We start from the raw sequence: 18770 nt of genomic DNA, 5'->3' as shown, positions 1-18770 counted from the left end.
CTTCTCTGAAAACTGCAATGTGATAAACTTGATGGGATCATTAGTTGTCAAAATATAAAACGACACCACAATTTCAAACATTGTGCTGTCTGCAGAAGATAATTTGCCAATCTTCAAATGTTCAACTGCAGTGACAGTTTCAGATAAACAAAGGAAACATTATGTGCAATGAAAAGTGAATCCACTTTGGGAAGTGAAAGAAAAAGAAGAGAAATTGAGCATACTATAGTCAGCAAAACTATGAAAAATATATGAGCAAACACTGAGCCCTGAGGATTGATACACTGAACCCCAGCATTGATTGAGGAACTTTATGAAAGAAATATACCATGACACAATGGATTACCAGCTTCCTGTCTATTTCAATCACAAGAACAGGAGTGAGACCTTAAGATGGGAGTGTACTAAGAAGAAACTGTTGTCGGATTTGGTAAAATACCTTAGAGTCAATGTCACAAATTTTTCCAATCTATCCATGATTTGTATCCAAAAGGTAGAGATGACATTGAATTTAGAGATATGCAATGGAACAAGAGTGGTGGCCTCCATATTAGTGACCACTAATTAACAGATAGGTCTTCAGGTAAAGTTGGAGATTCATGAATTTCTCCATTACTTTTATGTACAGAGGTGAGGGCAATGAGGCAATAGTTTGATGGCCAAGTTTTTTTTTTTTTATTTTGTAACAGACTGGATAAATGAATGCTTCCATGATGCAGGATGAGTATGACAGCTTGTATGACAGAGGTTGGGTATTAATTTCGAAGGACATTTTCGGCACAACTGGAGGGAAATCATCTGGCTTGGGGACTTATTAATATCTGGTTTATTAGTATTTAATTAATATTTTATACTATCATATATATTTATATAATTTTAATTTAATATTTAAATTAATAATTAACATTAAGGATTTTCTGATCTTTTCTGGTGAAAGATCAGAGAAAGGGGATACATGGAATGAGTTGTCTGTGGTGTAATGGGAGATAATTTTCCTCAGTTGTCTTTACAAGAGTCCCATAAGCAATCTCAAGAGGTATGCCTTATTTTTGGGTAATGTTGCCATGATACTATCAGGTTGCAATAGAGGTGGGGAAAAGTGGTCCTTAGTGAAGGACCAAAAGACTCAACTGATGTTTTACCAGGAATCAAGTATTTTGCATTTGCCTCTTATAAAGTAAGGTTTGGATTTTTTTTTTTTTTTTTTTTTTTTTTTTTTTTTTTTTACAATTGCCAGGGTTATAGTGCATACTGAGAGAGAAACTGAGGTGTTTAACTTGAAAAACTGAATGTACAGTGAATTTTAATCCCATTGGCAAAGTGGCAGAATAACCAGGGCTTGGATAGGTGGTTAGGGATTTCGGTGGAGTGAGGAATAAACATGGTTTCAGAAAGGACTAATTCACTTATTTAGACAGGGCAGGTGTTTAGATAAGAAGAGTGAAGCAGTCATCAGACAATGGAAAAGAGGTATGGGAATCCCAGAGGTGACTACTCCAGTTGGCATCATCATAGTGCCAGAGGACACAAGGATGAAAATGGTTGAGATCAGGTCAATCTGTAAAAAAAGAAAGCCACATGGACACAGTAATATCATTGGCAAAAGGAGAGCTAACATCTACAGTGTACTTAGAGGGGATGGGGACTGTTAAAAAAAAGGCCTAGGTGTTAAGAGAATGAGGATTATTTGCAGGTGGACAGTTTGTGAAAAGACCTATTACTGACATCAAACAGTTTGGTCTCTTTTCCTGCTTGCTCTGTGAAGTTAGAGAAGGGAATCCAATTTGAATTATGAACACTGAAGTCTATAAGGAAGATGATCTCTATGTTTGGATAATAAGACTATATGAAATCAACTTTCAGAGAAATAATCAAGAGGTCAACATGGTCATTTCATTTAGTAAGGATAAGACTAAACTACTTGCACAGATTGAGTCAAAACATAAGTCATAATGGCTTATTTATGTTATTATACACTGCTTGGAAAGAAATCAGACACCCCATGGGTAAGGTGAATCGTGTCATGTAACAAGTAACGTGTTTGTAGCCAGAATAAATTGGAGGAATATGATGCTCCCAAGTCAGTGCAACTGTGTCCAAGTGAAATGGCTGTGAGAAGGGAACTGACTGAGTTTGAAAGAGGTATTGTGATAGGAAGCCCTGTAGCATGTCTATTTGTTCGGTAAACTGATGGCAAATTGGGCCATCCCAGGTCAACAATCACTGATACCATACTGAGATTGAAGCACATGGAATCAACTGCAAGTGCTACCTGCAGTAGATGACCCACCCAACACATTGAACACGATTGTAGGGTGCTATGAAGGATATGTAAAACCCACCATTCGTTGGCTGACATTATTACAAAGTTCCAGGCATTGACTGAACACGAATCTGCACAAAAATATTCAGAACTGAGGCTTACAACATGGGTTTTCCATGGTAGGACCACAATATGCAAGCCCCACATTACCTGAACTAACATGCAGCATTGTCTTCAGAGATACAAAGAGCATGTACAGTGGGAAACTTGGAAAGCTGTGTTATAAAGCATGAATCACACTGCACCCTATACCAAGCAAATGAACATGTGTGGTAGATGTCTTTCCAACTGCACTGAACTCCAAGAGGCATCTGAACATTCTGGACAATGCAATGTTTCCTTGTTTGTAATGTTTCTATAGAACTCTTTCAGCAAAACAACACCACATCATAAGGTTGCTGCTGTAACTGCATGATTTTGCACATGAACATCACCACACTTGACTAACCCCCACAGAGCCCTAATCTCAACTACTGAACTGAACATCTGTGGGATGAACTGGAGTCTTGAGTGAGGTCAAAGGACATCCGCCCATGACATTCCAGGACCTCATTATAAGCCTACAGGAAGAATGGTCCAAACTTTCCATTGATTGTCATCGTATGCTCATGGAAAGTATGCCCTGTAGGATTACTGCAGTCATTGCAGCAAAAGGAAGTCCTACATCTTATTAAGGTGGATGCCGTAGCTGTTTGTTCCTCACACTATGGTTTCCATTGATTTCTTTCCAAACAGTGTGTGTGTGTGTTGAATATTTTACTCAATTATAATTTTATTCTTACTTATATCAAAATTTCAAAAAACTTTGGGCTACTAGTGTATAATCTAACAAATAGAATTCATTTTTCTTTACATAATTTTATGGATAGAAAATGAAAAGTCAGGCAGTTACCTGAAGTGGTTTTAGAGAATTATTGATAGTAGGTATAATCCACTGCTGAATTAAGGCCAATATTAACTGCAGTAAAATCAACTACAAAATAAAAAAATAAAATAAAAAAAGGGCTTTCTTAAAACATCACAATAATAAAAAGATAATATATATTCTTCCATAAAAAATAGAAATCTTACCTCTTTATATCCACCCATTCCTCAGTGGGTGGATATAAAGGATATCCACCCACTGAGAATATCAACCCTTTCCTTAATGACCACCGTCATTGAAGAAAGGGTGGATTTCTTTTGCATTTGTATGCAAAAGAAAACCCAGATGTTAGGATCTGGAAACATTCTATGCATTTTCAATTGTAAGGTATAGAGTAAATAATAATACTTGAACTGCTTAGCATACAGAATAAGTAACACTTTAGATCAATGTTTCTCAACCTGTGGTCCGCAGGCAGACTTAAATTAAATAAATATATATTTTTAAGTTATCCAAACAAATTAAAATTGAACAAGTAAAAATTATTGAAATCAAATGGAGACAAAACAAATAGCGTCAGAATGTTCAAAGGGGGAAGCAATAAAACTATATTGTTGTTCACTTCACCCTTCTTTTATTACTCGTCATTCTGGCACTACAATAATTGGTAGCGGCAGAATGATGAATAATAAGAGGGGTGAAGTGAACAACAATATAGTTTTATTGCTTCTGCCTTCCCTTGCTGTTTTATCAAATTTGAAGTGAACATGTGTTATCCACATTTCAACCAACTGTTTGTCGTTTATTGATTTTTATTACTGAAGGTTTTCCTCCTTCAACCAAGGCTCAGTATACCTTCACAAGGGCTAAATGATACTTTGACAAAGTGTGTCCTGAGTTAACCCCAGTATTTATATATTTTTCGGAAACCTTTTTTAATAATGGAGAAGTGGCTTAGAACTAGGACTTTGAAAAGAAGAGTAAATGAAACAGGTGATGCTAACCCTAATTGTGATACACATGTTGTAACGGCGAATAAATCTGATACTATTAAAGTAGAAGAAACAAGCAGTTCAAAGAAAAAATAGAGTAGGAAATACAACAGTTCATATTTGGAATTTGGGTTTACTTGGTGTGGAGATGAAAATGAACAGAAACATCAATGAGTTGTGTTATGAAGTGTTGTCGACTGAGTGCATGAAATCTACGAAACTCCGATATTTAGAAACTAAACGTTGTGATGTGAAAAATAAGCAAACTGGAGAAATAACCAATTTCAGTGACACTTAGCAACATTCAATCATGGGAAAGATGTAGTTTCAGCCATGGGTTCAATTAATAGCAAGGCACTGGAAGCATCTAGCTCTTAAGTTTGCGCACAGCGAAAACAGGGAAACCTCATTCTATTGGGGAAACCTCATTCTACTTCCAGCTATAAAAGATGTGGTAAAAACTATGTTCGGCAACAAGTTACTAAAAGATGTTGATTTGACTCCTCTTTCAATGACACTGTAGGTCGCAGAATAAATGATATGAAGGGTGATTAGAATCTCAGTTAATCGAAAGAGTTAAGGAGAGCCCTTATTATGCGTTACAAATAGATGAGACTACTAAGGTTACAGATGATGTGCAGTTAATATACTACGTAAGATATGCGCATGATAACAACATTGAATGATATGAATGAATGATAACAACATTCATTGGTGTGTTCAGGAGAGACAGGGAGAATAAAATGGGGGGATGTGTGTTATTGATTATAGCAGATGAGCTACAGCCAAGGAGAATAGAAGTGGAACCACAGGATAGAGATAAGATCACATTTGAGGCTATTTGGTGTGAGATTGAAACTAGCAGAACAAAATATACAGTTGGGTGCTGCTATAGACAAGGTGATGGAATAGATGGTGGAGATAGTATGCATAAGCAAATAGAAGAAATGAGGGGAAGGAGGGTAATTATTATGGGAGATTTCACTTATGGTAACATTGATTGGAATGAGGAGAGGACACATGGGAGGAAGGAATTGGATTTTATGCAGTTATTAAGGGATAACTGCATGCGACAGCATGTAATGGAAAAGAGGTCAGAGAGTGCTTGACCTAGTAATTGCAACTGAGAATTTGGCTGTAACGAATATGACCACGTTGCCACCAATTGGTGAGAGCGATCATAGGGTCTTGACTTGGGAGGTGGCTAAAGGTGTGGAATTTACAACTAAGACAGGGTACATGTGGAATTATCGGGCTGGTAAATATGAAAAGCTTAGGAGATTGATTGGTACAGTGCCTGTAAAACTGCAAGGGCTAGAAGTTGAGAGTGCATGGGAGGTGGTTATTCTTGTGTAGAGGCTTTAAGTGCTGTGAGGACATTATGTTGGAGGTTTAATGGATTTTTTACAACACTCAAAAAGAATTAAATTAGAATTTAATACTCCTATATTTCGTCCTAGTCTCTAGGACATCTACGGGGATTACAAAAACAATTAATGTAACATGCACACAAAAACTTACAATACTAAGCCCAACCACGTGGGTGACACTAAAGTCCTATCTAGGTGGAGCGCCCTCTAAGGGCGGTAGTAGGTGGCCTGGAATGTAAGGTGGGACCTCTGGTGATGAGTGTTTCCCAAATCTTCGGAAGCTTAATGCAACTGTATTTGTTAAGATTTGGTTCGTTTCTGAGAGCTGCTGCTGCTTCTAAGAAAAGTCTCTCTTTCTTGAATTTGCTGTGGTGGAGCATGGTGGTTTTCTTCCATGATACTCTGTGGGCGGTGTCCAAAACATGGTCAGCCAAGCCTGAATGGCCATAGTTGTGTTTAACGATGTACGACTTGTGTTCCTCCAGGCGGATGGATGCTGATCTGCCTGTCTGTCCAAAGTACGCAAGCTTACAGGAACAGGGTACTTTGTAAACTCCAGGCAGAGAGAGAGAGGGGAGAGATGATCTTTCGTAGAACGGATAAGGGTAGCAAGTTTGCGGTAGGGCTTATATGCTGTGTGTAGGCACAGAGAGAATTTCAAAAAATAAAAAACAAACACATCAAGAAATACAGCAACCTGGTTAAAGACAAACCACAACCACAAATTCAACCGCTCCAGACAGTAATTAACCTCTCCTCCAAAAGGCTCAACGAGGATGCCGTCAGCGCCCTTGGCCTCGGCCGTAATTTTGTTGTTGCCCCGAAAGAAGTGCCGGTGCTCGATGTAATGGTTAACGTCGAACGGGGGATCGGTCGCTTACCGTCGGAGGTAGCCAACAACATCAGACTCGACGTAGCCAACATCCTCGCTCATCTTCGCCTCCAAAAAGTAACTTATCTTATGCCCAACGCATGGCTCTCCAGAAACTATGCAAAGAAAAAAGTATCGTCATCACCAGAGCAGATAAGGGTAATGCCACAGTTGTTCTTAATACCAGCGAATACAATCGTAAAATGAACCACTATCCTCCGCGATCGCGCTACCTACATCCCACTAGAACACGACCCCACAAAAACTCAAGTTAAGAAATTAAAAATCTTACTTAAAAAAGTAACCTCCTGGCCCCCTGACGTCACGAAAAAACTTAAACCTTTCCGCTCCCGTCCCCCCCGAATATACGGTTTACCAAAAATCCACAAACCCAATTCCCCACTCAGACCTATAGTAGATGCCACCAATGCACCTTGTTACAGACTGTCTAAACAGCTGGCCAACTCTCTGTCCCCCCCTCACCAGAAATTCAGCTTCCTATATAAAAAACTTGACCCATTTTAAAGCCCTCACAGAAAATTTAACCTTGAACAATACAGACATATTGGTAAGCTTTGATATCTCCTCTTTGTTTACCAATATTCCCTTAACTGACACTTTATCTCTCTTAGAAAACGTTTTCCCCTCTGACATCTTAGATCTCTTTTCCTTTGCCATCAACTCTGGGTATTTCTCTTGGAATAACAAAATCTACAAGCAGATAGAAGGAACTGCCATGGGTTCCCCCCTCTCACCCCCTTGCCAATTTCTATATGAAAGATTTCGAAAAACGAGCCATAGACTCAGCCCCACTCAAACCTTCTATTGGCTAAGATATGTAGATGATGTGTTCTCCATTTGGCCTCATGGCCCAGACACGTTAGACTCCTTTCTCGGTCATCTCAATAGCCTACATCCAAGAATCCAGTTTACTATGGAAAAGGAAAAGAACAATTGTTTACCCTTCCTAGACACCTTAGTCACGCGTCTTCCCAATGATACACTTGCCTTCACTGTATACAGAAAACCCACACACCCACAGGCAGATACATTCACAAACTCTCCCACCACCACCCCTCACAACAATATGGCATCATTAAAACCCTTACCAAGAGAGCCCACAATCTTTGTTCCAGTGGAACCGCCCTCACTACTGAGCTTAACCACATACACAGAACTTTCCTCTCCAATGGCTACAGTGAACACAGTATCAAAAAATAATCAATTCCTCCCCCATTCCCCGTCCCTCTCGTCAACAAGAATTTAAAAATGCCATCACCATACCCCACATACGAGGCACTTCAGAAAAAATAGCCAAGATACTAAAAAAAGTATAACCTACACACAGCATATAAGCCCTACCGCAAACTTGCTACCCTTATCCGTTCTACGAAAGATCAGCTCCCCCCTCTCTCTCTGCCTGGAGTTTACAAAGTACCCTGTTACTGTAAGCTTACATACTTTGGACAGACAGGCAGATCAGCATTCATCCGCCTGGAGGAACACAAGTCGTACATCGTTAAACACAACTATGGCCATTCAGGCTTGGCTGACCATGTTTTGGACACCACCCACAGAGTATCATGGAAGAAAACCACCATGCTCCACCACAGCAAATTCAAGAAAGAGAGACTTTTCTTAGAAGAAGCAGCAGCTCTCAGAAACCAACCAAATCTTAACAAATACAGTTGCATTAAGCTTCCGAAGATTTGGGAAGCACTCATCACCAGAGGTCCCACCTTACATTCCAGGCCACCTACTACCGCCCTTAGATGGCACTCCACCTAGATAGGACTTTAGTGTCACCCACGTGGTTGGGCTTAGTATTGTAAGTTTTTGTGTGCATGTTACATTAATTGTTTTTGTAATCCCCGTAGATGTCCTAGAGACTAGGACGAAATATAGGAGTATTAAATTCTAATTTAATTCTTTTTGAGTGTTGTAAAAAATCCATTAAATCTCCAACATAAGGGAGGTGGTTAAGAAGTGTTTGCATGAAGCAATGGCTGACTGTGTACCTAGAGTCCGAATAATAAATCAAGTAGGAGTTAAATGGATGAATAACATCATTAAGCTTGAGCTGCAAAAAAAAAAAAAGAAACAACTATGGAGGGAATTTAAGGAGAAAGGTGACCGGCAGACACATGAACAGTATAAAGCCTAGGCCCAGAAGGGTAAGAGTGTGGTAAGAAAAGCAAAAAAGGATTACAAAAGAACATTGGCCATGCAGGCTAAAGACAATCCTAAACAGTTTTTCGATATGTTGCAAGTAGAAGAAAAAAATATATATGGCAGAATGATTTTAAAGAATGCCGATGGTAGGGAAGTAACTGAATCAGTTGATATAATTGAATTACTGAGCAAGCACTTTGCAAGAGTATATCATCCAGGTCCTGACATTGCAGAAATGAATGAACCAAAAGTTTATATAGGAATTGTGGTGAATGAGGTGGAGGTGAGTAGTCTATTATAAAACCTCAATGTCAATACATCTGTGGGATTGGATGGTATACCAGCTCGTGTTATACGTGAAGCAGCTAAAGAATTGTCAGTACCCTTGACCATTTTGTTTAATCTGAGTCTCAGGTCTGGGTTAGTCCCGAGGGGGGGGGGATGGAAAGAGGGGAAAATAGTTCCACTGCATAAAGGAGGTTCCAAGACTGCTGTTGTAAATTACCGACCGATCAGCATATCAGGAATCGTTGTCAAGGTCTTGGACTAACTAGTCAAGAGAAGAATACAGGATTGGATAGATGAAAATGTGATACTGTATGGGGGACATCATGGTTTTGTGAAGGGTAGGTCATGCCTCAGTAATTTGCTCACGTTTTATAACATAGTAACGACTGAACTGGATAAGGGTAATGGGTTTTCAGTGATTCTACTGGACCTTGCCAAGGCCTTTGATAGGATACCACATGGAACTCTAATCAGTAAACTGGAGCAGATGGGGATGGATATAGGGTTGGTGAAATGGATAGGAGGGTGGTTGATGGAGAGATACCAGAGAGTGGTTTATTCAGGAGTGGAGTCTAAAAGACGGCTTGTGACTAGTGGTGTGCCGCAGGGTTCTGTTCTTGGACCACAACTTTTCAATTTGTTCATTAACGATATAGGAAAGGATCTGAGAGGAAGTGTTCACTTGTTTGCTGATGATACAAAGTTGGGTAGAGCAATTGTGAGTGCACAGGATGTCAAAATTTTGCAGGATAATTTGGATAGTTTGGAGGACTGGGCTAAGGAAAATAGATGTCAATTTAATGTGACAAAGTGTAAGGTTATGCATTTTGGAGTGAAAAGATTAGCAGCAGTATATCACATTGGTGGAACCGTACTCCAGGAGATTGATGAGGCCAGGGATTTGGGAGTGTTGGTGGATAGGAAGTTGAAGTTTAGGGGGCACATTGCAAAAGTGGCTAAATCAGCTCATCAAATCACTTGGTTACTGAAAAATACTTTAACGAGCAAAGATACACAAGTTATTGTTCCTCTATATATGGTTGATAGGCGGAAAAGGGGTGATATGATTGAGACATTCAAATTACTGAAGGGTTTCTATAAGATTAATCCAGAAGATATTTTTGAGAATAGGGCTGGTGGTGGGAGGACTAGGGGCTATACATGGAGGCTGGGCAAAAATGTGGTTAACAGGGGTGTTAGAGCTAGGTTCTTTACTTGGAGAGTGGTAAATGAGTGGAATAAGATCAGAGTCTGTTGTGGGTGTATGACCATGAATGAGTTTAAGGCAAGGTATGATAGATACTGTGTGAAAGACGAATAGTTGTTCTTGACATGATGTCAGGGCCTCCCTCGATGAGTCTGTCGACTCCTTGGAGTTGCCCGTAATAATAATAACGATATTCTGTTTTGTAGAACTTTGTCATCCCAAACAACTGGAGAAGAAATATTTCACATTGTCAATAACTGCATAATACACAAAGGGATCCAGTGGTAAAAATGCATGGGCTTATGTTCGGATGGAGCTCGCGCCCTTACAGGCACACATAGTTGGGGGTTGTTTCTATGGTCAAGGAAGTGGCTCGGGGTATGAATCGGGTATATTGTTCCATACATAGGGAAAGGTTGGCCTCCAAAGGAATGCCACCAGAATTAAAACTGTGCTATACAATGTGCTGTAAAGCTAGTTAATTTTATTAAGGTTCGACAGTTAAATAACAGGTTATTTTCAGTATTCTGCGATGAAATGGGCAGTGAATATATACAACTATTACTTCATTCTGAAATTTGCTGGCTTTCTAAGGGCAAAATAGTAACAAGATTATTTCAATTAAGGCACGTTTTATTGTTTGTAAATGAACGTAATTCTAATTTTGCATCACTCCTTGTTGACAAGCATGGTTGGTTATCAACGCTATCCTATTTTTCAGACTTTTTTTTCGAAATTAAATGACTAAATCTCTCCCTTCAGGGAAATTCTTTAACTGTTCTTAATGCCTACAACAAAATAAAGGCATTCGGGGAAAAAAAAAACTGGTGTTGTGTATTATTTATGTAAAAGACAGATAATTTACATCTTTACAACACTGGAATCCTTATTAGTGGAAAATGATCTTTTTTTTGTTGATTCTGAGTTTCTGGAAAGGGTTTATGACCACCTCAAAACTCTGAAACAGAATTTTGAAACATATTTTCCAAATAACTTTTTAAGAAATTTCTGTGGGTTCGAGATCTATTGCAGGCTTAAAGTCACAGGACAACCTTTCGTTATCGAAAAAAGAACAGTTAATTGAGCTTTCAAGTGACAGTGGACTTAAAATGCAATTCTGTGATCTTGATTTGGCTCAATTCTGGATCTTGTCTTCAGTGAGAAGTGAATTTCCAAATTATCTGAAGAAGCATTGAAAATTTATCTTTGTGAGCAAGGATTTTCATCGCTCCTTCAAATAAAAACAAAATACAGAAATCGTCTTAGTGTGTGTGTGTGCCGACCTTCGACTGAAATCGACGAATATTGAGCTAGATATCCAGCAACTCTGCAAAGGTTGAGAAGCTGAACCATCTCATTAAAAGTATGTAGTAACATAATTATATCATATTATTTATATGGACTACAGTTTCTGATTATTCTAGTTACTAGTTTTGGAATTAATCCATTTCCAAAATCGGGGATGAAACGAAAGTTACGCAAAGTGAAGTCATAGTGAGGCTCAGCTCTGCTGGCGAGGAGGATTGCTGCATGCGTCCAGTTTAGCAAAGTTCCATATGTGGTATGGTCGCTTGTGGGAATATGCGGCCGAGCACACAGAATCAGTCGCATGCAGACAACATCTGTACGGTCATGGATTGTACAGAAACATACATCACAATGTTACGAATACATGCAGCAGACAGGATGAATATAAATAAAACCACCACACGATTAATGAATCTGCCAGATTTACGATGACCACTGTTGTGCCTCTGGATAAAACAGGGATGGATGTAATTAAAATCACCATCATAAAACGATTAGTACAAATCACATGTATGGCAGGAAAATGCGCCCAACCACCTAGATGGCACTTTGCGACTGACATTGTGGGTTTGACTCTTTATAGATATTGGGAAGGACCTCACATAACAGGATGTCTTCAATTTTTTTTTTTGTTGGTCATGGAAAACTCCTCAGGGAAATAAGGTGAATCATATCGGCAGAAAGTGTGTGTGTGGATGGATTTTGGGGGGCATTAATGGCTTTGGGATGTTCTGAGTGAAATTTTTGGGTATATGCAGGGGATGGTTTGGACAGTACAAGGGATGTCATCCATGAAGGAATCCATGGATGTCAAGTACATATTCAGTATTACGATGAATGGAGTAAGATAAGAACAACATTTTTCCGTCGTCTCACAACACACTTAGCGAATGGAACAGTTTACATGTCGCAGGTCGAATCACAGAGTGCGTGAAGATAAAAGTTGTTGGGCCAGCTTCATGAATATGGGAAGATGAATGGGGATAACATATAAAATATAAAAGTTGCTGTCGGTAGATGAACGGGGATTAAAGTTAAACGTCGTTGTAGGCAGATGAATGAAGGTTTCAGCGGGTATCGGCGCTGACATTCCTCATTCATTTGCCCACTGTATTAACGCCGCAAAAAACGTTGTTGTGGGGATAAGCTTAATGAGTGTGGGCTGATGAATGGAGATAATACATAAAATATAAACGTTGCTGAGGGCAGATGAATGGGTGTATCAGTGGGACGCTGTTGACATACCAATTCATTTGCCTACAGCAAATCGGAAACTGACATTTATTTGTTTAATAAAAATTAAAACTTTGTTCAGTGATATATATATACACTTTAATCGTTTACTTCCAACTTAATTATGTTTCCATATGTATTCAAAACATGCTTTTAGATTTATTATGTTACTGGGGGGGGCTCTTCCCCCTGACTTGATGGGCGATGATAGCTTAGTGGACCAAGCTATCATCACTCTTATCTCAGTATCTCCCATAATACAAAACACATCTCCTTGTGGATATGTATAATGTTATGCATTAAGGGAAGGGCCACTACCTACACCGGTTTCGACCTTTATTGAGGTCTCGTCAGTGGGCTCCAGGCCCAGAGGTGGAGATACCAAGGCACAAGCAATGGAGAGGTCATCTTTATCTATAGGAGTTACCAAAAGGTGTGCCACTCTGGATTTAGAGAAAGATGGTACTCCCACTTTGTGTGCATAAGTATGCATTTATTATTATTTTTTTTTTATGAGACACACATTCTCAAAAAGGTTGAAAAACCAATAGTATATTATGATTGTGGGAAGACTAAGGATTTTTAATTATTTTTAAATTTTTATTTATTTTTACAAAATCCAGAAACATCATTCTAGAGACCAAAATTGGATTTTTTTTTTTTTCAGCCATTTCAGGTCTCAACAGGCAATGAAATTCATCTCTTACCTATAGATAATCACAAATATCCATGCCCATAGTGGAATTCAAATTCATAGCCTGTTTGTTGGAAAGGACATACATCATTAACCATTTGGCAACACTGAGAAACAAGCATACCATAGCTAATAGATGATTCAAAGTTGTTGCAGATCATAACTAAAAACAGATACTTCATCAACGAAAAGGTTTTTTTTTTCCTTACTGTAGCAAAAGTTTTTACAAGCAAATATTAATGTTGAATGTATGTAGTTTTTTAGTGTAATGCTATGAGAAATGCTAATGCTTGGATGATGGAAATAGAAATAGCATTTTCATATATAAGAATCACAGCCATTACAAATACGATGTTTTATGTATAAATACACAGACACATACCATTTCGATAATTCTTTTGATTAAAAATCTCTTTCTAATCCGAGATGTACGTGGAAAATTTAGCTCATAGGAAAGAGTGGGAGCAAGCATGAAGTAGCAGAGATCTAAAAAAAAATATATATATATATAAAGAAAATTGGCATTTTTTTAAATAGAAGAATATTTTTTTTAAAAAGTTAAAATAAAAAATATCTGAAAGCAGCTTAAAAGAACCATTAACTGGTTTAGATATTTTTAAATCATTTATGAATATTTTAAAGTTCTTAAACATAATAAAGTAATTAAAAATTACCAAAAATCAAAAAAGCAATGACATAGTCCAATTATGGTCCATAACATTATGTTCCAATGTTGTCAGAGATAATTATGCTGAGTCTTCTAAACTGCCTTAACCTCCCTGCTGGCCGAGGTGGATGAAATAGTGAGACCAAATCGCACTTCTTATCCATATTATTCAACGGGTGTTACAGAATCATATCCAGATTTAGCTGGACGTCTATAGATGTCATGACAGGTTGGGAGGGTTAATACACAAAAGTAGCAACTTCATGAAGTTCTAAAATCCATCTGCAGGTATTAACCCAGGAGGCATTATGGAAAATTCTTTCAGTTTCAGATTTGACAACACTAGATCCTGGTAATGAACATTTTGTTTAAAGATAATCAATGAAATTAGGATCTAAAGACAGAGGAAGCTCAATCTATTAAGATAAAATCATTTGTGTTAACCATTCCTGAACGACACATAGCCCTTGCACCACTGGTATCAACGAGAACAGGAAAATATTCTTCAGATGATCATGCTGTCACCAAGTGTGATTAGTCAATAGATTCATGTTGTAATCATTTCATTGTTATTTTACAGGAATGAACTGGAATTCATTACTCCATGTGACTTTGCTCTGGTGGCCAGTGCTGATATTCCTTTGCCAACATTAACCACAGTTGCTTATTTTTTTTTGTTGAGCAGGTATTGTGTCCTCAGTGGTTGTCTTCTGTTATTCTCCATTTAGGGACAGTGATAAATGCACCATGCATTTAAATACACTCTCTCAGTACCAAGTTGTACCATGCAATCATTTGACCAACTGGATTTTACAATTTTGATGATCCTATGTTTGCCTCTCACATCAAACCCTTTGCATCCTCAAGCCTGATCCAACTTGACCTATTTGTTACACCATTCTAGATGCAGGGTATTACCTATTTATAAAATGTGCTTTTCACATATCATTAGTTTCATTACTGATGGATTTCACTGCTCAGTCTAGTTGGATGAATGAATGGCACATCTGCTCTCTAACAGGCAATGGATTCAAATCCCATCATAACCATTGATGCTTGTAATGTTTAGGTAGGAGATGATTTCACTGTCCAGTGTGAAACCAATGCCCTAATTATTGGAGGAGGCCTGAAGTGGTTCAAAAAGAGTTGTATGTTTATTAACTAGAGCAGGATTTCTGAAATATGTAAATGTATGTATAAAAAATAAATGAAAAATAAAAAAGCCTACCATGGATACTAATGTACTATGAGTTTACAAACTTTGGCAGGTGGAAGGCACATAAAATGTGGGGACAGCTGATGCTTTAGCCACTACACATGCATGCACACAAGTTATACCTTATATTAGATCCAAGCTATCAACAACAATGCCAATACAAAAGTTTAAAACTACACATTATTTCTGACATTTGCTTTATTAGCAGCAGTAAATCAACCTACCTACACTGGTTCTTTTAGTTCATTTTATTCTCCCAATTATCATCATCAACATTTGACTTCCATGGAGTCAGACTCATCGTTGGAAGTACTCACTATTGCATACAATGCTCATCCAACTGCGTCTTAAACTGATTCAACGTGTCCACATCCACAACACACACAGGCAATACATTCCACTCACCAACCACCCTCCATGCAAAGAACCTGATTCTCACTCCTTTGCTCACATCTTCCTTATACAGTTTCCAGCAATGGGCTCTTGTTCTACTCTCCCATTCTATGAAAAATCTCTTCTCTGTCTACCTAATAACAACCCCTGACCAGCTTATATGTCTCAATCATATCCCCCCCCTTCCTCCTATTCACGAGGCTCTGCAACTTACATTCCCTCAATCTGTCATCTTACTCCACATTCCAAAGACCACTGATTACCTTTGTGAATCTTCTCTGTACCCTTTCCAACATATCTTCGTCACCATGAAAATCTGGCGACCAAATCTGTGCACAATAATTCATGAGGCCTGATCAAGGCCTTATACAATGGAATCATAACCTCTCTATTTCTGCATGTCAGGGTTCTCTGCATCATTGCCATTATTCAACGTGATGTCTTCACAACTTGTGCAATGTGGCCCCTGAATTTCAGGTTCTTGTCCACCATCAACTCCTAGATCTCTCCATTTTTACTTCTGTTAAAGTTTCCCCACCAAGTGTATATTTGGCATCCCATCATTGCTTAACAAATCTCAAAACCTTACACTTGGCAACATTGAACTGACAGTTCCAATTACCTGCCCATTCATGCAATCTATTCAAGTCCTCTTGTAAGGCATTAACATCAGCCTGACTGTGCATTACTCTCCCCAGTTGCATCATCTGCAAACAGCTGGAAATCACTAGTTAAACCCGACCCAATATCATTAACATATAAATTGAACAACAATGGCCCCGAAACTGACCCCTGCAGCACACCACTGGTGACCTTTCTCTTTCGAGATACTGCACTCCCATATACAACTTTTTGATACCTATCTGACAGCCAGTCGCTGATCCAACACAGAAGTCTGTTATCCAATCCCATTTGTTTCAATTTATTTAAGAGCTTATCATGTGGCAGTTTATCAAAAGCCTTTGCAAAATCCAAGTACACCACTGTATATGCATCTCCTCTGTCCAAAGTATTTGTCACCTTGTTATAGTACCTAAGTAATGAAACATGATCTCCCCTTAACAAACCCACAGAGGCTGCTGTTATCAACTCATTTCTGTATCCTACTTCTCACCAATCTCTCCAGGACCTTCACCACAACTCCAGATATACAGACCAGCCTATAATTTGAAGCTACAGCCTTATCACCAACTTTATGCAGTGGAAAAATTTTACCCTCCTTCCACTCCCTTGGAACCTGTGCTGTTGCAAAACTCTTATTAAACAAGCATGTGAATGCTACTGCCAGTTCCCTGGAACATTCCCTTAAGATGTGTGGTGATATGTTATCAAATCCTATCGCCTTATTAACATCAAGATTATTTATTTCCTCAAATACCTCCTACTTACTCACAATTAAGCTATCCTCTCCTATGTCCTCTACACTTAAGTTCCTCATGATTCCACCCTGATCGGGATGAAACACTTATAAATTGATCACTGAATACCTCAACAATGTCTTCTGCAGCAGTTATCATTCTACCACTTTCATCCCTTAACTTCATCTTTCCATGATCATTCTTCTTTCTCCTTGCCACATATCTAAAAAACTCTCTAGGGTTTTTCTTAGCCTGATTTGTCAATTTCTGCTCATACTCTACTTTTGTTTTCCTTACTAACTGAATCACTCTCCTGGCTTGTTCTTTATATTCTTCATGTGACTGATTACCATTATTCGTCTTGTACTTCTTCCAAGGTACTTTCTTTTTCCAGATTTCATGCTTAAGCTCCACATTCATCCATTTTACACCTACCTTATTCAGCCTTTTGGCCTTTGGGACACATTCATACATTGATGCTGTTATGTATTTCTTTGTAAGTTCCCATGCAGCATTTATTTCCTTACTGCTCAACTCCTTGTTCCATGTTACAGCTCTAAGTTGTCTCCTAAGCTTATCACAAACACCAGCCTTATAATTCCACATATATATCCTTTTCTCGCAAAAGCCTAGATCCCCAGCTATCATCCGCAGCACTCCCCCTCCCTTCCTGCCCTTTCTATCCTCACGAAAAATACTGTACCCTTCTGGCATTTGTAAACAAACACACAGTTAATTTTTAGGTCTATAGCCACAACACAGGTGATTACTTCATGATCACTTTCACTAACTGGAGGAAAATGTGAAACCCCTCTAACAGTTATATCCTCTGATGAAATGATTAGATCTAGAACTCTTGAATCCTTGGGTGCCTTCCTTTAAGTGCTGCCTAAGATGGTTATCTCTCAAGAACTCGAGAAATTCACTTTCCTTATTCCCAAATGCCATCTCTTCATTTCAATCTATACCGCCATAATTGAAATCACCCGTAATAATTACCTTTCCTTTGTTCACTAATCCAAGTTGTTTATATATTTCTTCATCATCACATTCCACATTCCCAGGCCTATAGCAACATCCAACTAAATATGCCTTTCTCTCGACCTCCACGTTACACCACATTGCCTCATAACCACTGCCACTATTTCCCCCTTTCATGTCTACCTTATGTGGACTTAATTCCCCTGCTATCATCAGCAGCACCCCTTCCCTTCCTGCCCTTTCTATCCTCACAAAAAATACTGTACCCTTCTGGCATTTGTAAACAAACACAACAGTTCATTTTTAGGTCTATAGCCAGTCCTATCCAAGCCATATGTTGGTTGCGATTTCCCCACTACACCTGCCAAATCACCTTTATCACTGCTTACCACATATACCTGCTCAGTCTCCACTTCTCCACCTACATTACAATATACTCCATCTTCATACACACATTCACTCTCTCTATGTCATGTCTCCCTGTCCATCCAAGCTCCTCACGTTGCATACCACTGCAGTTATTTTCAAGGCATGAATAACAGAATTAGCTCTTTCATTAATTTGAACTTGCAATTGGATTTCTACTGCTTGTAGCTAATCTTATATCTTTTTTCTCCTCTGACAGATTTTCTCTGATTTATGTGATTGCTCATGCTAATGATTCTTAGCTTCTCTGTTTATTTCCATTAAAGTCAAAGAGCTAAATTGTCTGTAATAAAAATAACTCGAACATTTAATCCATAATAAAGTTAAAGATATTACTGAAACTTGACTGCTGAATATGCTATATATTCAAAGATTTGATCATGATATTTAGTTCCCCCCTGATCTA

General features: G+C 38.5%; 1 protein-coding gene across 1 annotated transcript in view; it reads right to left on the bottom strand.

Moving 5' to 3' along the window:
- Positions 1–18770, bottom strand: part of mdy (diacylglycerol O-acyltransferase) — a 205951-nt gene that overhangs the window by 77321 nt on the left and 109860 nt on the right. Inside the window, exons 9-10 of the mRNA XM_090397343.1 lie at positions 13706–13809; positions 3216–3296 (exon numbers count right to left, since the gene is read on the bottom strand). Of these exons, the coding sequence (XP_090253469.1) occupies positions 3216–3296; positions 13706–13809 (185 nt within the window). The remainder of the gene's footprint in view (positions 1–3215; positions 3297–13705; positions 13810–18770) is intronic.

Source organism: Typopeltis vanoorti, chromosome 9 (assembly GCF_054136105.1).
Source record: "Typopeltis vanoorti isolate ZY-2024b chromosome 9, IOZ_Tvanoo_1.0, whole genome shotgun sequence".
In the NCBI taxonomy this organism is placed as follows: Eukaryota; Metazoa; Arthropoda; class Arachnida; order Uropygi; family Thelyphonidae; genus Typopeltis; species Typopeltis vanoorti.
The sequence above is the reverse complement of the archived record's forward strand: the minus strand, read 5'-3'. Positions and strand labels throughout refer to the sequence as shown.